Source organism: Aspergillus melleus, assembly GCF_016097325.1.
Source record: "Aspergillus melleus strain CBS 546.65 chromosome Unknown contig7, whole genome shotgun sequence".
Taxonomy (NCBI): Eukaryota; Fungi; Ascomycota; class Eurotiomycetes; order Eurotiales; family Aspergillaceae; genus Aspergillus; species Aspergillus melleus.
This window is the reverse complement of record NW_025763376.1, coordinates 1,534,272-1,555,767: the sequence shown is the minus strand read 5'-3', so window position 1 is coordinate 1,555,767 and position 21,496 is coordinate 1,534,272. Positions and strand designations below refer to the sequence as shown.

General features: G+C 50.6%; 6 protein-coding genes across 6 annotated transcripts; 1 reads left to right on the top strand and 5 right to left on the bottom strand.

The window, feature by feature from the left end:
- Window positions 1-1,124: 1,124 nt before the first annotated feature.
- Window positions 1,125-3,588, bottom strand: LDX57_011445 (anoctamin family protein; the record flags this gene model as incomplete). Its single annotated transcript, XM_046093191.1, has 5 exons — window positions 1,125-2,387; window positions 2,437-2,868; window positions 2,937-3,225; window positions 3,293-3,449; window positions 3,498-3,588. 5 exons carry the CDS (start codon window positions 3,586-3,588, stop codon window positions 1,125-1,127), a joined length of 2,232 nt encoding a protein of 743 aa, XP_045949169.1.
- A 946-nt stretch (window positions 3,589-4,534) lies between these two features.
- Window positions 4,535-5,181, bottom strand: LDX57_011444 (GNAT family N-acetyltransferase; the record flags this gene model as incomplete). Its single annotated transcript, XM_046093190.1, has 2 exons — window positions 4,535-5,019; window positions 5,142-5,181. The coding sequence occupies 2 exons, from the start codon at window positions 5,179-5,181 to the stop codon at window positions 4,535-4,537; spliced, it is 525 nt and encodes a 174-aa protein (XP_045949168.1).
- A 286-nt stretch (window positions 5,182-5,467) lies between these two features.
- IMH1 (putative vesicle-mediated transport protein (Imh1)) lies at window positions 5,468-9,324 on the bottom strand (the record flags this gene model as incomplete). Its single annotated transcript, XM_046093189.1, has 4 exons — window positions 5,468-5,510; window positions 5,575-8,689; window positions 8,755-9,190; window positions 9,316-9,324. The coding sequence occupies 4 exons, from the start codon at window positions 9,322-9,324 to the stop codon at window positions 5,468-5,470; spliced, it is 3,603 nt and encodes a 1,200-aa protein (XP_045949167.1).
- A 440-nt stretch (window positions 9,325-9,764) lies between these two features.
- Window positions 9,765-10,198, bottom strand: LDX57_011442 (uncharacterized protein; the record flags this gene model as incomplete). The annotated part of the gene is made up of 2 exons (XM_046093188.1): window positions 9,765-9,979; window positions 10,042-10,198. The coding sequence occupies 2 exons, from the start codon at window positions 10,196-10,198 to the stop codon at window positions 9,765-9,767; spliced, it is 372 nt and encodes a 123-aa protein (XP_045949166.1).
- Window positions 10,199-13,278: 3,080 nt separating this feature from the next.
- nte1 (lysophospholipase) lies at window positions 13,279-17,655 on the top strand (the record flags this gene model as incomplete). The annotated part of the gene is made up of 1 exon (XM_046093187.1): window positions 13,279-17,655. The coding sequence occupies one exon, from the start codon at window positions 13,279-13,281 to the stop codon at window positions 17,653-17,655; it is 4,377 nt and encodes a 1,458-aa protein (XP_045949165.1).
- A 940-nt stretch (window positions 17,656-18,595) lies between these two features.
- On the bottom strand, window positions 18,596-19,394 carry LDX57_011440 (uncharacterized protein; the record flags this gene model as incomplete). Its single annotated transcript, XM_046093186.1, has 4 exons — window positions 18,596-18,734; window positions 18,889-19,011; window positions 19,087-19,190; window positions 19,251-19,394. 4 exons carry the CDS (start codon window positions 19,392-19,394, stop codon window positions 18,596-18,598), a joined length of 510 nt encoding a protein of 169 aa, XP_045949164.1.
- Window positions 19,395-21,496: the final 2,102 nt, after the last annotated feature.

The following is a 21,496-nucleotide window of genomic DNA, read 5'->3' as shown; positions in this document are numbered from 1 at the left end:
TTGGTCCGAGTGTTCAGCTTGTAACTTGCAAACTGTAAGTAGTCTTGATGCGAGGGGGACGCAACATGAGGTAATCGGTATTTATTGATTTGAATATCGATCAATATGTACACCAGTGTAGACTACATCTTCAAGTCTGATAAATAAATTACCAGGCTATACTCCCAGTTACCCGCTACCATACCGGAATACCAAACAGTACCAAAACCCGACGGTGCTAGGTTATCTCCGAGTGACTAATATTATGCGCATAAACCGGCCGTATGCATCCAAGCTCGGGAATAGTCGACATTCTTGGACTCAACGGTGAACAAGCAGCCGAGCACCTTCTTGCTCTTGGGCCTTGGCATCTAAGTACACCGTACGGTTCCTTCCGGTTCTCCCAATTACCGCCTCCATCCTCCATACTAGGCAAACCATCGCGCTCAGTAGGTGCAATTGTGAGCAATGTCGCTCGGAGCTGGCGCAATTATTTAGTGTTCGACGGTGTTTATATCTCCGCCGGGGACCCCGTAAGGAATTAATCATTTTGTTCTTGTTAACTAACTTAGTTGGTTTACTACCTAACGGCGGACGCGGACACTTTTTATTTCGCTAATTGTTGAAGTGGGATTGTTTCCGAGATATTTGTCGATTGTTCCATTAGGGAAGAACAGTCTGTATTGCTGTCGTTCTGTCCGGGCTGATTTGGGGTTCCAAGTGTGCGTGTAATCAGATCTATGAGGGTCGACGAGTGTAGATACATATATCGAGGAGCTTTGCAATGAGTTCATTCTCCAGTGAAGCACTGCGGAAGTACTAGGTTGAGTTGAGATGGACCATGAACCAGATGAACTAATTAAAGGAATTATGTGACCATGAAGATGGTTGTAGGAAGAAGGGTTCTTCCTAGGTGATGTAACTATACATGAAGGTCAGGTAACAAACGAGAATGCTTGGCATTATATCTTCGACATGAAGCTTCCTCGCCAACCCACCCCTGTGTATCGACAAAGCCGTGGTCCCTATGTAAAAACTACCGAATATATTCTGACCAACCACTATATGATACAGAAACAATCGAACTCATCATAAGTCCTCATTAACCTAACCCCCTATATATCCCAACCTAGACTCCCACCCACTCACTGCTCCTTCTTCGTTCCCTCCTGTACAATCGACAAGGACTGGATAATAGCCGAACCGACATGAGCCGACTCCTTCCACCCCTTCTGGCGCATCCAGAACCGTTCCGCAGGATCCGTGCCGTGACGAGACCAAGTCCGAGCATCCTCTTCCAACGTGGCCCGACTGATCTGCGAGACCTCCTGGGACTGATCGTTATACGGGACCTCGTCGCCCTCGTCGTCGCTGACCTTGGTGCTGAGCGTCGAATCCAGGTACCGCTTGCGCATGTTGTAGCGGTCCGAGCGCTCCTTTCGCACGTTCGGGGGCTCGAGCTTGGCCATGGCGGCCCGCACGGCATAGCGGATCGCGAGGTAGATGTGCTCGGAGAAGAAGATGGTTAGGAGAAGGGCCCAGCCTTGGATGGTGGTCGGCTCGCCGTTGGGCCCCTCGTGGCCGGCACTGAACATGTAGAGCAAGGCGGCGCTGGTGATGCTTCCGACCCAGGAGAGGAAGCTGAGGCTTTCGAGCCAGGGACCGATAGTGTCGGCGCGTTGCGGCCAGGGGCGTTTGCATTCGACGCAGATTTTGAAGAAGTCGGATCGAAGCTCCACCCAGTTGTTGATCAGGAAGGAAACGGGCACCAAGGGCCAGATGGGCGAGAAGAGGGCGAGGTATCCGAACTGGATGCACATTTCGCGGAGATCATCCGTGACGTCGTAGTCTTCTAGCTCGGTCTCGTTGCGAACTCGCTTGAGGAAATCGGACTCTTCTGGGGCGTCATCAAACTGTGCTACAGGTGTGCGCTTGGTGTCCGAATCACTGTCCGAGTCTGTCTTGGCGGATTGCTTTCGTTTGTACGCCTTGTACTTGCGTAGAAGATGCTGCTTGACCATCGGGAGAATGGCTTCCTGGGCGAAATTGACCACCTGAGCAGTAACGGTGAAATAAATGACTTGTTTCCGCAGACGGTCGGGGTCGATGTTGAATTCGGTATGCATTGTCGCCGCATGCTCTTTCGAGACAAACGGCCGAACAGTCAACTGGAACACGTCGAGATACGGCACGATGCGGCTGGCAAAGGGCACGTAGACAAATGCGGTCAGGAAGATTGGGAGGTAGGATGTGATAAAATTGATGACAAAAACTTTCTGTGTCAATGCCACATCGTATGCTGGTTGGGTTTCGTAGTTCTCGTAATCGGTAAGTCTGGTTGCGACATTCACCAGGACAGTGCTCATGGTCGGAATGAGCGCAGAAAGCAAGATAGTAGGAATGAAGACCTGACTTGTCAGCTAACATACAGACCCGGGAATAAGCGGCCAAGCTTACCAGATATGTCTTGAGCGGTCCGTTGTAAATCTCGGAGATAAAAATCTCAATGGCGAAACACGTCCCAATGATAAGACCCAAAGCTACTGTCGATAGCAGAGCAAACGGGACCTGAAGCAGCTGACGATACATCCGTCGCGATGCCGAAAACACACCCCGAACCTCACCAGTGCTCTCATCGTGGACCTCTTTATCCGGAATGAATTGTCTTCTCTTGGCGCGAACGGCCGAAACACCCTTGGTCTGCCAGCGACAGCTGAGGTCCTCCTCCTGGCGCTTCCAATATTCCACGAAGATGATACCCCAGAGAGAGTTAACAATGGTATAGATGATAGAGTACGACCCCAACAAAAGCCAACACGAGAATCCAAAGGCAGCCGGAAACAGCAGGAATTTAAAGTATGACTGCAGAAACGCGAAATAAAACCCGACCTGCATAAAGACAGTCATTAGCGTCAGAGGTCTGCAGTCTGCATGGCGGAATACTCAGGTCCACCCACACTTTCTCCGAATGTGTTCCGGATCTGGTCCAAATCCTCCGGCGACAAGAATGTCTTCTTGCTCCAATCTCGGATGCAATCGTTATTTGTGTCGACGTCGTGCAGCGGAAAGATTGCGAGCACATTTTCCCACTCCCCGTGTCTCGGACTGATCCCGGCACCGCCTGCTTCCTTGGGGACTGTAATCATATGATATATCACACGGAGACGTTCGGATTCGGTTTGCGGTTCGGCGGAGGTCTCGGATTCGGGCTCGTCGTGGCGGACTCCGTAGAGCCAGTCACGTATGCTGGTCGGAGGTATGTCAGTTGGGGAGTACTTAGGGAAACCAATTGCCTTGCCACCTGTAGACTCACCGTGATTGATAAACCGCATGTCGGAGATGCTTCTTCCTCGATGCGCGGACGAAGACGAGCACGGTCGTTTCATCCCCCTCCCTCACTTCAGTCTGCAGGCCTACCTCCGATAGTCTCCGAAGAAGCGATTCGAGCTGCGACGTCGCTTGTGCTGGATCTGGTACAATTAGACGCTATTGAATTTCCACAAGTTCAATGGCCTTACCCGCGCCGCTGAAGCTGAATTGAATGACGTAGTCCACATGGTTGTTCTTTTGGTGCGCCGGCGCATCATCCTTGGGTGCCGTGGAAGACATTTGTCACAATGCGTGTAATTACTGTCGCTTTATATATCCATAAGTTCTGCAAAACTTGGCAGCAAGAGTCTCGACACTATTGCATTCGTGAGAGATGAGAGAATAAAAAGGGGCGACTGCGTGATCGCGGTGAGCGGGTAGCTATGGCCAAGTATCGGGACGGTGACGACGTCACGGCGAAGCTTGTCTGTAGGGTTAGCCCTGGCGGTGGCTTAGACCTGATGTAGTCTAGCTCTCCGTGTTGGCAATGCATCATTGGCCGATGTGACACTGGTGGATCTGCGATATCATCATTCATCATCCTGCATGGGGAGATCTTATCTGGTGAAGTAGTGATTTACCGATCTATTTTGGAGTGGAGGCTCAGCCACCACCGTCAGGCAAGTTGTTTAGATTCAAGTTAGTTGGGTAGAGCCTGTTGATATCATAATATGTTTATTCTGACTGACCTCGCTGAGCTTTCCGCATGTTGGTTCGGGTGGAGTGGTCCTTCCTATGTAGAGCTAGAAGTTTTCAGCAAGAATAGACTTACAATTTTAGTCCATCCCTTGTGGAGTACACAGGCAATGACCAAGCTATTCGGCTGAGCGACTCTATACTCTGTCAACTTCTACGATTTGCATGTTTGCCCCTCCTCCTGATCAAGATCCTCCCCACATCCCGCATAGTATCTTCCATCCCTTACCTCCATTAGTTGCTTGCACATCCTATTAGAATATCCAGTAAGTATATTATGATGCAATATGAATTAACCTTCTGAACGCCGTTTTCCTATCGAAAACACCAGTTCTCAGTGTCTATTTGCTTGACCCCTGCAATATCCGGCAAAGCCTATGACGTTTCATAATCATGAACCTCAAAACTATAGTATAGAAAACCCACGCCCAACCCCTCTGATCTATTCGCAGAACCCCGTCCCCACCGAGCTCCTAGGAAACAAAAAAAATCAAACCCCCTTCGCCAAATTATCCAACGCCGGCCCCTCAACCATCATCTTCAACCAATCATGCATCGAGACCGCGCCCACCTGCTCATAGAACTTAATACTCGGCTCATTCCACTTCAACACACTCCACTCCAGGCGCCGTCCATTCACCTCCAACACCTTCGCGGCGAGGTACTTGAGCAGCTTGAACCCGTAGCCATTCCCACGCGCGCTCGGCTGCACATACAGATCCTCGAGGTAGATGCCCGGCGCGGACCGCCACGTCGAGTAGTTGTAGAAGAACAGGGCCATGCCGACGGGCTTGGGGGTTGGTTGCGAGGGGGTGCTGGGAGGGGTAATCAGGGCTGTGTAGACGGCGCCGCGCTGAGGTGGGGTGTCGGGGAAGGAGAGCGTGGCGAGGAGAGACTCTTCGGTGGCTTCGACTTCGTGGAGGGCTTTTTCGTAATCGGCCAGTTCGCGGATGAATTGGAGGATTATAGGGACATCTATACATCGTGGTTGGTGGTGGGTTAGTTGAAGGTAGGGTGGATAGATGGAGGGATTGGAGTGATGCGGGGTATCTCTTGAATGTGGGAGGTGGGATGGACAATGCTGGGGAGGAACTTACCCTCGGGCGTTGCTAGTCGGAGAGTGGGTTGGTCTGACATTGTGACTAGGTCGTAGGATACTTTGATAAGACAAGGTGGTAGAATATCAAATGTTTGGAGGTTGAGGAAAGAATCCAAGATGAAGGAAGTCTGCGGATGGCGGCGGTCCCACTTTATAGTCTGGAGGGGTCCAGAACTTTGCTGCGACGCCCTGCCGTTGACATACGGAGACTAAACAAGATTTGATGGAGACATACGACGAACCTAGTAGGCAAATATTATGTACCCAAATATATTACAGATATATCCTAAGTGTGATAGCGTGGCGACGTGAACCACATTATTCCTATTTCGACATAATAGCGGACATCCATTTCTGCTCATCGGTTCTAGAATCCGCGTTAGTACGAGTACGGACAAGAGTGTAGGCTGGTCTGGGGAAAAAGAACTCACCGATCAAAATGCAGCAGCATCCCCAATACAGGGATGAGCTGCTTCTGGTAGTTTTTATCCTTCTGTTCCAAGAACTGAAGGAGCACGTTTTTGAGGTAGATGTAGTCGACGTTTGCGCCGCCGGGCGTTTCACTTCTCCGGGTTGATGGACTTCGATCTTTGGACACTGGAGAGGTGAGCCCTTTCCTAGAACCGGAATCGATGGAAGATCGCGAGGATTGGGTGTTCTGTCCCATGCGCGCTTCGTCCGATAGAATTCGGTTGGATTTGCGCATCTTTTCCAAGCGAGCATTGGCCTCCTCAACTGATCTGCGATACTCCGCCCTTTCTTTCTCCAACTCACGAACCTGCTTTTCGCTTTCATCGAGGGTATCGCGGAGCTGTGCCATTGCCTGTCTCACGTCATTGAGTTCCTTCCCAGATGTTTCGGACTGCGCCTCGAGCTGATCACGTCTGCGCTTCCAATCTTTCTGGGACCGCTCCAGTTCTTCCTTGTCCTCCTCGGCACTCCGAAGAGCCTTCTCCGCCTCGCGAACCTTGCTCTTCAGCTCTTCGAGCTCCCGAGCTCGGCGACGGCCCTGAGAGCTGGCCTCATCTTCGGCCCGGTCTCGCTCTTCAATGGCCGCCTCCATTCGCTCCTTGAAGTCGCGAACCTTGGACTCTGTACGGCCTTCAATGTCATTCAAGAGGCGGCGCATCGTTTCTCCCTCTCGAGTCCGTTCGTTCAGTAGACGGTGAGCGTCCGCCAATTCTTCTTCCAAACTCTCGCAGCGTTCCTTCGCTTCCTTCATCTGCATTCCGATCTCAGCACTTTGATCGCGCATGCTGTTCATCAAGCTCTGTGCACTGGCATGTTGGGCAGTCTTGAGGTGGATTTCTTCCCGCAGACTCTCCAATTCCTGGTTCAGCTTGTTGACCTGGTTTTCCACCTCCCTGATCTGGTTCTTGGCTGACTTCAGTTCGTCCTGAGCTCTTGAGAGGTCGGAGGCAACCCGTTCTTTCGTTTCTACGGCTTCTTGTTTCTTGCTCTCCGAGTACCGCAAGTCGGATTGCGCAAGGGTCAGTCTCTCTTCAGCCTTCAGACGGTTGTCCGTCTCCTGTCGAATCTTTTGGTTGAGCGTCTTAACTTCAGTGTCGCGCTCTGACACAGTCGACTTGAGAGTCTTGAGTTCTGCTCGCAGGTCCTCCTGCTTATGTTCTAGAGTTCGCAACTCAGTGGTTTTACTCGTCAAGGTTTCCTTCGTGGACTTGAGTTCTGCGGATTCGGCCCGCAGGTTCTTCAGTTCGGGTTGCAACTTTTGCACGGTTTCGCGCAGATCTGTAAGATCCTTGAATCGAGTGGTGGCCAGCTGCTGCGCAGCGGAGAGCTCGGTTTCAATCGTCGTAAATTTAACCTTGAGGCTTTCGTACTCCTCCTTCAAGCTACTATGGGCCTTTTCGGAGTCTGCACTCTGGGACGCGTTGCTCGTGCGCAGGTCAGTGAGCTCCTTTTCAAGTTTGGAGATGGTCTCTTCCAAGGCGTTCTTCTCCGCAAAAAGCACCTTGAATTTGTCCTTCGCTTCGACATGCTCCTGGCCGATACTGAGCAAATCATCACGGAGAGACTCGATTTCCTCCTTCAAACCCTCTTCGCCCTTGAGTTTTGCGCTGAGGCGGTCAATGGCGGCCTCTTTCTCCTCCAGCTGGCTTGTCAATGATTCGATCTTGCTCTGTAGTTCATCCAGCTTCGCAGCATTCTGATCAGGCTCTGCAGGGGGCGGCTCTTTATCCTCAACAGCAGGACTGGGTTCTGCTTTGCTCGTATCTTCACCACCTTTGCCGCCCTTCTTCTTCTTTTTATTTTTCTTCTTGCCTCCCCCGGTGCCTGTCGTAGAGTTGGCCGTAGAAGTGGTTGGTGGAGGGTTCGGCTCCGAGGCCTGACTCTTCACTGGCTCTTCTTTTTGAGGAGGCATCAGAATCTCGCGCAGCTCATCAAAGTTGGTCTTCTCGCCGCTCAGAATCTGTGATTTGGACTGCTCCCATTGTGGGTTGTCTTGCAGACTGCCGCCGAAGAAATCAACGATAGCCTGCGATCTGGCGTTCTTGTTCTTCCGTTCGATGTCGGCCATCTGGCTAGATACCGTTTCTTCCGTAGTCGTGAGCTGGGAGCGGAGGCTATCCACCAAGTTCTGCAAGACACCTAATTTCTTTTTAGTACCCTCCTTCTCCTGCTTTAGTTCGTCAAGTAAAGACTGAACCTCCGCTTGCTCGTTATCCTTCTCGGATTGTGAAACTTGAGCCTGTAGTTGCTCAATTTCGTTCGCCTTCTGTTTCAATTCATCTTTCAGCTTCTCGACTTCAGCAGTGGCTTTCGTCAGAGTTTCTTCCGATGCCACGAGCCTGGACTTGAGCTCGTCAATTCCTTCTTGCTTGGAAGCCTTCAGCTTCTCAATTTCCGAGTCTTGTTTGTCCTTTGTGTCTCGCAGTTCACTGAGTTCTCGGGTTGCAGTCTCCAGGTTCTGGACCATGCCCTCCGTCGACTCACGTGCCACCGAGAGGTCGCGCTTCAGCGACTCGGTTTGAGTTTTGAGGGTTTCGACTTCCTCTTGTTTTTCTTTCAGCTCGGCTTCCAATCGCGGGATCTCACCGTCGAACGAAAAGAACTCTTCACTTTCTTGCAGAGGCTCCGGCTTCTCGGCTTGCTTCGCGAAGTTCTGCTTCGGAGAGAATATTTGAGCAAGGCGAGATGAGGATGTGGGAGTCGCAGATTGCACGGTTATATCAGGCGAGGGCGCATTCGCGGCGGCGGTGTCAACACTCAAGCCGTCGCCCTCTTTGTAAGAAGAGCCGTCCTCACTCTTGTTTCCATCCTTCTTCAAATTGGCAACTTCATCCCAAGCATCTTTCGTGGCCTTTTGCGCTTCCTCGAATTTCTTCTTGTAATCGTCCCGCTCAGCCGAGATGCGCTTCAGTTCTTCCACCACCATGTCCCCCTTCAACGAGATCTGATTCAAATATTCCGTCAGGGCCTTGGGATCGCCGATCGACGTGAGAGGGGTATTTTCGCGAAGAGCGGCTTCGAATGGCTCGATGGAGAGGACGCGCGTATGGGCCATCCGGTATGCCTTTAGGAGCTCTAAAACCCAACCACATTTGTTAGCATCATCTGGCCCACGTAAATTACCCGCCAGCACCTCATACCCTGATACCGAGTTTCCATCTTGCTCAACTTCCGTAATTTCACTCTAACATCCGGAGGGAGCTCAGAGGATGACTGCTTTGCCTCCCCGGCGGGAGCAGCATCCTTTCCATTTGGCGACTCCTCCGCGGTAGACTTCTCCTCCCCGGCATTTTGCTCCGGCGAGCCCTTCGAGCTGCTGGGGGGATCCTGCTGGGGAGTCGCAGATCTGCTGGACCCCTCGTCATCGCCGATGGTGAATTCGGGCTCGAACTCGGTCGGATCGGGGCCGCGAACAGGGGTTCCGGTGTTGCGTCGCGGACGGGTCTGTCGTCGGCTAGGGGACAGGTTGCGGCTGGAGGGCTGGCGAGCGGAGTTAGATCGGGACAATGAATCCTGGGCGGACTTTTGGCGAGCCTGTTCCTCTGCGATTCGAGAGTCGATCGCCTCGCGGAGGCGCTGTATGATGTAAAACACAAGAGTTAGCCCAGCGAACAATTGACACCGACACCGAGCGGTTAAGGCAGACAAGTAAATAAGTGATTCCGGCGGTGGGAAGGGAATCACGGACCAAACAAACATACCTGAAACATGACCGTGGCGGGCCTGTGAGCCAAGGCCACAGCAAGATGGATAAACGAAAGACAGGGAGAGACGAGGCGAAAGGGGACAAATAGAAGCAGGAGCAATAGGTGGTAGAGGGAGATGGGAGGAAGCATCCAGAGAACGTCAGCGAACGGACAGGCCAGAACTGGTTGGGCTGCCAAGACCTTCCGGGCGGGCAGAAAAATGGCCGGAGATAAAAATTGGGCGGTGATCAGTTGTCAGGGGGCGGGATCTAATCATAGTACAAGTACAAGTGCATCAGGAACATCCTCGTCTTTGTCCATCACTATTTTAAATTGACACGCTAACGGCTGCTCGTGCTCATCATTAAGGAGAGGGCACTACTCCGCAAGGAAGTGACAGTCCTAATTATAGCTCAGACCTGTCATTCCACCCACAATGCCGCCCACGATCAACATCCTGAAACCTAGGGCTTTCCGCGCATGTTGCTTGGCTGAACGTCCACAGGAGACGAATGGACGATTGTCATTTTCTGTTGGGCAACTTTCCTGCTGGGAATGAAGGACCGCATATTCTCCCTGGTCCAGACGTCGCTGCTATTGTTTGATGGAGACGAACTCTGCATCGAGTCCTGTTTGACATATAGTTGACGCAATGAGGCCAGAGTAGCGACGATAATTGCTTTCATCAACGCCGATGGTTAGTTGTGCTCTCATTCGATGATATCGAGTGGAAGTACGTACCAGCTGCGCATTCGATCAAACTCCACATCCACAGCCAAGTAGCGTCAAAATACTTGTGCGGCTGAGCCACAGCCGCGATGCGGACAACTGCAAAGATGGCCACCACTACGGTCAGGGAGAAAAGGCCCATTAACTTGAGCTTTCGGGATAAAGGCATGCGCACATTCCAAAGCAGGGCGATTGGAAGTGTGGTTACTGGAGTTCGATGAGTATATGTCGTGTTTCGATTAGGCATCCGAGGGATACATACTGAGTACATCACTGAAGATATCCAATAATGCGTTGATAAGAAACCCACGGAACTGGATTCTGACCGCTGAAAATGAGGTACAGTGATCTGGATTAATTCTGAATTAGCTAGGAAATGCATACTGGATTGTGTTGCTCGATGGCAGGAAAACTAACCATAACCCCATGATGGACCCTTTGTTAAGCACCTATAGTCAATATCACCCAAACACGCTGCACAGCTTGCAATCACCAGCACCACAACACACCAATACCATCTGCTCAAAGGATGCAGATAGCAGCCGATTCGACGGAAAAAGACCAAAAATGAAGCTTTGAGCAGCCACAGAGAGAACATAAAGAAGAAAAGCCCGACTAGTTGAGCGTGGAGGACCCGGCGGATTTCTTCCATGATTTCTGCTGTCGGTAGAAACTCCTTTGTGATCAATTGGTGTTGGATATATAATGCTTCAACCTGTGTATGCCAGATGATAGCTTGAGCAAGGAGGAATAGCCATGCCAACATCGCTAACACATCATCGGTCCAGAGGCGGCGGAAGGTGTGGATACGGGCAAAGATGCGTGCAGTGATGAAGATACATGAGAGGAGTGTTGCTCCCCAGACAACAACCTGTTCTGGTCAGATAACTAGTAGCTTGTGATGGAGATGGTCTTTACCGTGAATGTAGGGCCGTTGACCCTGGCTGTTGTATTGATCATGAAATCCTTCATGGCGAGGTAGAGCCTGTGGTATGCATTCTACCGTACAGGAAATATGGGGGGTTCTCTTCCTTTTAGTCGACTACGTTTCAGTATTTCATAGAGAACTAAATCTGGCTAGGCTACTGGGGCTATGAAAGTGATCATATTGCAAGGATACTGGCGTTGCGCCGTACCATAGTATCTAAATCTTCGTTGCAAATAGACCCCAGTCCTGGATAGGGCTTACTTCACCTCCCGTTGCGACACACCGTGTAACAGAATCTCGATTATACAAGGAATACTAGACGTAGTCACCGGGGGCCAAGATGCCTTCTGGACGTGATGTGTAATCATCTTACTTGACGATAGGCTGCAGGCCGACTGCGGCAGAAAAAGAAGAAAGAGGGCCAAAAAAATAGATCAGCCACCTCAGCCTTTTCTTTATTAATAACAGACAACGTTGCATTCTGTACAGCATCACTCATAAGTTTGTTTGTGTGGTTACCGAGATTGCCATGTTTGTGTTTTTTCTCGTTGTGTACTGGATGAACTGCGGGGTTCTCCTGGGTTGCATAGTGGGGAGTATTTTGCAGGGTTATTTAATCTTGCAGGGTTATCCATGTTGAATCTGCTCGCCTTCTGGGTCTGCTCATGGTATGAAGTTGGGTTGGGTGACGAAATGCATCAGAAATAAACTGAATAGATAACAATAGAGAAGATTTTTGGAGACCAAGCACACTCTGGCTTCGTGCTAAGACACATAAAACCAAGTGTTTCAATGGGATAAGGTAACGATGATGTTTGGATTTGAGGACTGAAAATCCCACAATACCATGCTCTCTCAAAAGAAGTTTTCAGAATAATGAGTTAGGGCTACATCAACAGCTATCGACAGTCGGCGATGCGCCACCAGTTCTCTATTGATCGGGGTTTAGATGATGAATGAATCTACGCTCTAGTCGTTTCAGACTTGTCTAGTCTGTCATGAGGATCTTCCATGCAATTTATACCTAAAATGAGCCGGGCCACAATGCTGTTAGACGTAGCCATTCAGTTCCTTTCTCTTGTTTGCTTTTCCAGGATGATAGGCACTCGCTGTCTGTATAGAGCCCGGGTCTGTAGGCTCAAGGTGTTCAAAGACCGCTTATGCCAGTCCAATTTGAAATACAGCCTTAAGATGCCTAAAACATGCCTCATTAGATTGAACCCTGGACGCACCGACTGTCTACAGAATTTCTCACCGGCAACGACAAAAAATTTGACTCACAATTTGGGATCAAGGGACGTGGTCCAGACTACAATACTGATTCCTTCAACCCTTTTGGATCTGGGTGAGATAACCGGTGCATCACAGACTGATTGTAACTATATGAGGTCGAAGATGTGATCAGTTTCAACCCACATGACGAGTCTACTGTGACTCAAGTAAGCTTATGATCAATAAGGGTTTTTCTTCAATTCATCTCTGAATGATGCCTGGGGCAAGAGAATTCTAGCCTGAGTGATGGGACGGATTTCCAGGGGGCTTATAGCGAAAGACGACAGGGCAATTGAAAGGATCATTAGGGTGTTGGAGATGAGCAGCTGTAACAGCCAAGAGAACTGCTCGCCAGGTGGGATTTTGGGGGCTACAAGTGCAGACGGTAACTTGCTCAGTATGACCAGAAGGACAGGAGCGTAGACCGATGACGTCAGATCACATGTCCTGGCACTGCAGACCATCCCAAACAGGTCAAGCGTGGATGCCAGCCGCTGCAGCCTCCGCTTTCCCGATCAACGACCAGCCATCAGGACTTTCTCCTCTCCATGCACGTTTCTCTTTTTTCACTCAAGTCAATATGTCGACTGCAGCGTTACCCCTCACCGGACCTTCCTAATACCTAATATCGCCGCATTCTCGGTCAGTGAGATTGTTGTTGGGTAGAATCCCTGACCCTCAGTTTCACCGGTCCAGCTCCGTTTGGCTCTAGCGGCCTGATTCCGTGTCTCCATTCCGGGTTCCAGGCTTTCCAAGCTTTAGTCTTTTTTGGCCCTTAGCCTGTCCGGCGTCATGGCCGACCCCGCTGCTCTCGCGGATTCGTCTTCCTCGACTTCTGTTTTGTCTTTCACCACCTCTTCTCCTGCCTTAGCCGCCAGTCTCCTGGTCTCCTCGCCCTTTCCTGGCTCTCACATTCCGCCCCCGCCAGTGACCCCTCCGACGCCATCCACCATGGTGGGGTGGATATCTTGGGTTTTTACCTTCATTTTCTATGTCATTCCAAGCGTTTTATACTGGGTGATCACTTTTTCCACCATCACGCTGCCAACATGGCTCTTCACGCTCTTTTCCATGAGTCTGACCTTCACCATGAACTTCACGACGCTGTAGGTTTGAGATACAATGTCCCATTCTTCCTCTACCTTTTATGTCTTAGTATACTGACCACGGCTTGCCATAAATCCAACAGATTGTTGATAGCGCTGGCTGTTGTGTCGACCATCAGCTGGTTCATTCGATACCGGTTCCTGAATATGTACAGCCGTCTACCCCCGGAGCCCCAACGCAAAGAACCCCAACTCGACCTCTTCCCTGACGTCCAAGAAGGTGATTCCAAACCAGGCCTGGCCAACTATCTCGATGAATTCCTGAGCGCCATCAAGGTTTTTGGTTATTTGGAGCGACCAGTATTTCACGAATTGACCCGCACAATGCAGACTAGGAAATTGATAGCTGGCGAGACACTGCTCCTAGAAGAAGAGAAAGGCTTCTGTCTCGTTGTAGATGGCCTGGTACAGATCTTCGTGAAATCAATTCGGGATGGCAAGTTGGGTCCGGATGATCATATCCGCCGGGGTCGTGAATCGTCCGCAGAGGAGGAAGATTATGAAATTGATGGAAAACAAGGGTACCAGCTTCTCACCGAAGTCAAGAACGGGGCCTCGATGTCGTCCCTGTTTTCAATCCTGTCGCTCTTCACCGAGGACATCCAGTTGCGGGACTCCGAAAGCTTGTCCTCCAGTACATCTAGCGTAGGCCCGGCTCCTGTCCGGTCGACGGATTCACTTCCAACCAGTCCTCAAGGCTTAGGTGACAGCCCATTTCCTGGCCCCGTCAGGGGTCGTCAAGCATCTGTTTCCCAAATTCATGGCAATGGTGACTTTCTGCCATCGGTGCCCCCCTTGAATCTCGAAGATGGTCCTGGCCCCTCGGATCACGTCCCCTTGCCCGAAACGGGGAAGCGGCGAGACAAGAAGCGTCGAAAGTCAGTTCACCCGGATATCGTTGCGCGGGCCATGGTAGACACAACCATCGCGATCATTCCGGCGAGCGCGTTTCGCCGTCTGACGCGAGTTTATCCCAAAGCGACTGCCCATATTGTTCAAGTTATCCTGACGCGCCTTCAAAGAGTGTCATTTGCCACGGCGCATTCCTATCTTGGTCTTACTAATGAGGTCCTGGGTATTGAAAAGCAGATGACCAAATATACTACCCACGATCTACCGAATGATATGCGCGGTGCGGCTTTGGACAGGCTCAAGGATAAATTCATCAAAGAACGCGATCGCTTAGGCCCGGAGGAAGTGACCAAGGGCATCGCGTTGCACAATCCCTCCAGCGGAAGAAAGATTCGATCCAATAGTTTCCTGAGAAAGGAGGCTGCTCTCCACGCAAAGATGACGGCACCAAAACGTGCATCGACCCTGACTGCTCAAGACACTGCCAGTGAGCGCGAGATGGCCGGAGTAAGCCCCGGTGATCTCTTGTCAACCATCCAACTCTCTAGATTTGGCCCTAGATATGAACACCTAGCCCCTAAATTGTACAGCCCTCTTACCGAAAAAGAGCCCTCCCCTTTTCGGTCCCCGATCATGCCGACGCGACCCTCTACTTTCCACCGAAAGGAGTCTGTTGACGAAGACGCCCTGTTCCGTGAGTCGATTTTGGACTGTATCATGAAGGGCATCGGCCTGAGTGGAAGCACCCGCGACGTCTTGCGTAAGAGCAGCCATTCGGGGGATGTGTCCCCTAAACTGCTCTCGTACGATTCTCGGCGCCAGAAAGCAGTGTTTTCCAACAACGCTTTTGGCTTTATTGATCCCTATGATGGCTCGGGAGATGGCGAGACGGAGTCGATGATGTCTATGTCTGTAACCAGTGCCGGAGGGACATCACCAATTGTCAACCTGCGGGAAGAACTTCGCAATGATATTGAGATTGTCTACTTCCCCCAGGGCTCAGTCCTTGTGGAACAAGGGGAACGTCACCCCGGCTTGTACTATGTGATTGACGGGTTTTTGGACGTGGGTATTCCTGTATCCGACAAACCGGAGGATCTTGTGGGGGCGTCCAGACCGGCTCATTCTCAGTCCCGCGAAGAGCCCTTTCCTGCGCTGAGGCGGACCAACACAAGCACGTCGCGCGTCCAGGGCGGAGCGAGCTCGGCCAATGACCCGAAGAGAAAGAAACAGTCGCGGAACTCCCTTTACATGATCAAGCCTGGCGGTATCCAGGGTTACGTCGGCGCGGTCGCATCGTATCGCTCCTATACCGACGTCGTCGCCAAGACAGACGTGTATGTGGGCTTCCTCCCACGAGCGTCCCTGGAGAGAATTGCAGAACGGTATCCAATCGCGCTGCTGACCCTGGCCAAGAGGCTGACCAACCTTCTTCCCCGACTGCTTCTCCATATTGATTTCGCTCTTGAGTGGGTGCAAGTCAGTGCAGGCCAAGTCATATACCACCAAGGTGACGAAAGCGACGCGATATATCTCGTTCTCAACGGTCGTCTTCGGTCCGTACTCGAAAGCGGTAATGGCAAGATGACGGTTGTGGGTGAATATGGTCAAGGAGAGAGCGTGGGAGAGTTGGAAGTCATGACTGAATCTACTCGGCCGGGCACTCTTCACGCCATCCGAGATACCGAGCTGGCCAAGTTCCCTAGGACACTTTTCAACAGTCTTGCGCAAGAGCACCCTGGGATCACTATTCAAGTCTCTAAACTCATTGCTCAACGTATGCGAGACTTGGTGGAGCATCCCCTTTCTGACAAAGGCAGCGAGAGGAGCCATACTGGCAGCGTCCAAACTGCTACCTCGACCGTGAACCTCCGCACAGTCTGCATCCTTCCAGTCACAGCCGGAGTACCTGTGGTTGAGTTCGGCCATCGCTTGCTAAATGCGCTTCATCAAATTGGTGTCATGAACGGCGTCACGTCCCTCAACCAGGCGGCTATTTTGAATCATCTTGGACGGCATGCGTTCAGCAAAATGGGCAAACTTAAGTTGTCTCAGTACCTGGCCGATCTCGAGGAGAAATATGGAATGGTGCTATATATCGCCGACACCAATGTGAATGCTCCATGGACGCAGACATGCATCACGCAAGCGGACTGCATCTTGCTTGTTGGCCTTGCTGATTCTTCTCCTGGCATTGGTGAATACGAAAGGTTCTTGCTTGGAATGAAGACGACCGCCAGAAAGGAATTAGTGTTACTTCACTCCGAACGCTATTGCTCACCGGGATTGACAAGACGATGGCTGAAGAACCGCGTATGGATCAATGGCGGCCATCACCACATTCAGATGAGTTTCCGATTGACTGCCGAACCCTCAAATACTCAGACCAAACGCTTCGGCACTGTGCTGAAGCAGAGAGTTCAGGTCCTCCAGGCCGAAATCCAGAAATACACCTCGCGACGAATCCGACAAACCCCTCTTTACGCCGTGGATGCACCTTTCAAGGGTGACTTCCATCGTCTGGCGCGCCGGCTTTGCGGTAGGTCAGTCGGGCTTGTCCTTGGGGGAGGCGGTGCTCGGGGCATCGCTCATGTCGGTGTTATCAAGGCGATTGAAGAAGCCGGGATTCCTATCGACATCATCGGCGGTACCTCTATTGGCTCGTTCATTGGGGCTCTGTATGCGCGAGACGCTGACGTGGTTCCCATGTACGGCCGCGCGAAGAAGTTCTCTGGGCGTATGGGCAGTATGTGGCGGTTTGCCCTGGACTTGACATACCCGTCAATCTCGTACACAACTGGCCACGAGTTCAACCGTGGAATCTTCAAGACCTTCGGAGACAGCCAGATTGAAGACTTCTGGTTAGAGTTCTACTGCAACACCACCAATATCAGCAAATCAAGGCCGGAGTTTCACTCGTCCGGTTATACATGGCGCTACGTGCGCGCGTCAATGTCGCTGGCCGGCCTCATTCCTCCGATCTGTGACGAGGGCAGCATGCTGCTTGATGGAGGATATATTGACAACCTCACGGTGGCGCGTATGAAGAGTCTGGGTGCTGATGTGATCTTCGCGGTCGACGTCGGGTCCCTGGATGACAATACCCCACAAGGATACGGCGACTCACTCTCCGGCTTCTGGACCGTGATTAATCGCTGGAATCCATTCTCTTCGGTTCCCAACCCTCCCACTCTATCGGAGATTCAAGCACGACTTGCGTACGTGTCGTCAATTGACAATCTCGAACGCGCCAAGAACACCGTGGGATGCTTATACATGCGGCCTCCGATCGATCCGTATGGCACACTGGACTTCGGCAAATTTGACGAGATCTACCAGGTTGGATATGCGTATGGGAAAGAGTTCCTTGACAAACTCAAGAGCGAGGGCTCACTGCCTCTACCGGAGGAGACTGAGGAAAAGAAAAAACTGCAGCGCACGATGGCGCCTCGACGAGCAAGTATCTGATCGTTGTTGACCTGATAGAGTAGCATTTATGATCGTCTAGATGAAAACAAGTTAGAGATGATGTCACCAAACGGTTGTGCTTCGTTCAGCGTTTCTTTCACAGCAGTATACCCGACACGGTTGGTTCAAGTTCAAGAACGCTTCTAGACATTGACCCGTTTGTCTGGCAATTTATACAGAGGTTCAAGTTTGGAGATCCCCAATGTACATACATAGAAATTCAACTTTTTTGGTCATTTGATTCAGCTAGCGATGATCCTTGCTGTCATTTGTACTCGATTCAATATGAAAGATACCACGATAGATAAACCTTGCCATGATACCAAACACACCATCATCATCATCATCTAAGCAAGGAATACATACACAAAAGACAGGAATTACAGTTATTTCAATTCAACCTATCGAAACAATACTGTGGGACATATTTCTTTGAAAACAACAATTCTTCATCTCTCTTTCTTTTATCCTTCCTTCACAACATCACCTCGATAGATAATCACAGCAAGCAACATTCATGGTGCAATAGATCCATTGAATTAATACAATAACTATAATGTAATCAAAGATATTGAATTAAAAGATCGTCATGGTCGTTTGTATCAGAATCGAAATCAAAGACAAGCAAAGCAAGACAGGTAAAATATGGTGGTATAGGTATAGACACAAAACACAACAAACAAACCCTCATCACCATCGTCCTCCTCCACGTCATTAATCACATATATTCAACACATAGAACATCAACATTAACATTAACATTAACATTAAACCATCCCCGTTTTCATCCAGCATTAGTTAAATTAGTCGTGCGTAGTCAAATCTGTCAATCTGTCTGTTTGTCTATCTATCGACAGATAGACGGACAGACCATGGTAATCAGACAGATAGACAGACAGACAGAAAACCCCTCATCTCGAGCCAAGCAAAGCAGCCAGCCTTAAACCTGCGCAACAGGAGCATCAGCCGGGCCGCCGTGGGCGCCGCCGGTCTTCTCGCGCACCGGAGGAGACGGGTTCTCGCGACGGTAGGCCCATAGGCCGAGGACTTCGAGGAACATGCCGAAGAAGGTGAAGATGCTATTTTTGAAGATCAGATTGTTAGTGATCACGTTTTCGTGTTATCAAGTCATCGGGTTGTTTGGTAATGAGTGGGTTAGGTACAGGATAAAAAAGGGGGACGGAAGGTGACAGCCAGATGCTAGAGGGAAGAAAGGAGATAAGAGGCACATACAAAGCCAAAAAGATAAAAGCCTCGTTAGCCTTCTTCTTCGAGCAGGATAGACCCGGAGGAGAGTTCCAGAAACAGTTCGATTCGTTGTAGTCTTGGGCGGCGAAGATGAAGGACGTGAGCCATCTAAATTCATTAGCATAGGGATCCACAGTGGTTTAATGATATAAGACCACAATCATAGGTTAAGGGAGGACGTACAAATAAGAAAACACGACATCGATCAGCAAGACGAATTTACCCAGAGCGGTGGGCATGAACGGCGAGACGAAAGCAGGAAGGAAGAAAACGACGGAGAGTGTTGACTTTAGGCATTTTTAGTATACAGTATTTTCTGTTTGAGAGCAGGAGCGGATTCAACATACGATAACTTCCGTATAGATCAGATGCTGACCGCGCGGACCCTTGTGGATGAAGTAGGAAGTTATGCCCATGACGATGACGGCGCTGGTCCATTGCAACACGCGCGAGACCAGCTGTAGAGGACGAGCCACGGCGCTGGTCACCATTTTGCTGGTTTTTCTGTATTAAGTGTTGAGTTGGTGGGAATATGGGGGGAGGATAGGGCTGGCTGGTGTGGAATGTATATGTATGTATGTGATGTATGTATGAGCACGAGGATGTCGACGTACTCAGCCCGAGGGAGGGAGGTACTCAAAAGTAGAAGAGAATGAGTTACAGTTCTTTTGTAGGGAAAGGGCAGGCAGGACTGAGACCAGCTTTTATAAGTCCAGCTCGTCCAGACCACTACCTAGCATTGAAACAAAATCACCAATCCGAATCAACCGATGGAGTGAGTGCATGGCTTTTGCGTCAGAGTTTGTTAGTCAATTTTTTTTTATTTTCTGGCATGATAATTCCGTCCAAGGTGAAAAAAGAGGAGAGACAAAAAAAAAAAAAAAAAAAAAAAAAGACCAGGACCAGGGAGGAAGAGGTCCCCCAGATGCGTCATAATTTCATCTGCATGAAGGAGGTCGCCCTTCGTAGCAGGTTAACCCTGGCTACACCTCCCCGACCAACATTTCAACAACTCACTCAGACCCAGCTTCGACCAATCCCCGGTGCCAAGAAAGGTTGTGTGACACCCCAAGGCACGGCGTACATCGTCCACCGACCGACATTCACCTATCATGAAGTCGAGTGCAGTTCAACTTGCACGGGAATTGGCATCCGGGGCGTTCCTAGGGCGAACAAGGGTGGGAGGATCGACCACTAGCAGAACGGCCAGAGGGTGCGGATGGAATGAGGTGGAAAGGATCGGCAGATATCAAGGGATTTTTGTTTTCTTTGACTTTATCTTTTCAGGTATAGTGGGTGTTTTGGGCCAGTTCAAGAAGGGAGGAGGATCAACGGGTCAACACCATTGATGGCCCGGGATGCCGAGGAAGGGTTGTTGCGTGACTTAGCTAGCGACTCCTAGATCAATTAGATCAATTCGTTAGTTACCACTGAGTAACCAGTATACTTGGGATGGTCCCATCGCCCTGGATCGAACCAGTCGGCGTCCCACGGAATGGTCCTCCAGGTGCATCCATGATCACCCATTATTCAGAAAAGTTACTGGATTGACTTTGGATGCTCGAGAAAGTTGGCTGAGCTTGGCTACTCAAGGCGCTAGCTAGCCTGCAGAGCACCATGGACCAGGACGGTAGTGTGTGGAAGGGCCTCAACTGCTAACTGCACGGCGAGGATCGCTAATGCAGGAAGCTCAGACCTGGCGGGAGGAGCTGCTGTTGCTGTTCGATGACTTAATTCTGTCGTCTTTGAATACACCCCGCATCCTGAATTCAATAGAACCATAACCAAACAAAAAGCGGTGGGCAAACCTTCCAGTGGTGATATGAATTCTCTCTTCACCTCCTGTGACTACCGTGTGCTACCTGGATTCAAACGCGATCCGTGGATGCCGCCAGCGACCGAAGCAGAAGGGGAGAGACTCGGTCGATCAACAAATGAGACGGGCCAAACCACGCCACTGGGCTGCATCATGTGCTACTGGTCGGAGTCAGGTCTGGTCGATCCTCAGACGATCCGGTCGAAGCTTCCACAACTTCCTGCTCACTACGGACTTGACGGTCGTCGCGCGACGATCATGGACGGCCGATGTTGGTTGATTTCTCACGGAGCACGGACTCGAATTAGCCTGGCTTTTCGGTGATCAGGCCGATTTCTTTTGTTTTCTCTTGCTTTTCTCTTGATTTCTCACGTTTAACATTGAACAGTTCCCCCCTCGTTCTCGCCATGTCGGATAAATAGCTATAAACCAGATCGATAGCTGACACATTTCAACATCGCACCAGAAAATCTCATAAGCGAGAGATAATAATGCAAACTATCCCAACCATATGATCATAGCTGAAATCGTTCGGACCCACAAGGCTGAACTGAACTTCTCTACCGACTACAACGGCCGTGCGTGGAATTAACTCCCCCCCCCCCCCCCCCCCCCAGCGTAGCCATATGACCATCTCCTACATAAAGCCAGCCGTAAGCTGTTCAAGTGCATCCCGTTCAACGATAGGACCCCGCTCCTTCTTAGCAACAAGTCTAGCACAGGTAAAAAGCCTTGGATCAGACTCCTCTAGACCCCAAGTTCTGGGAACCAAGGCAA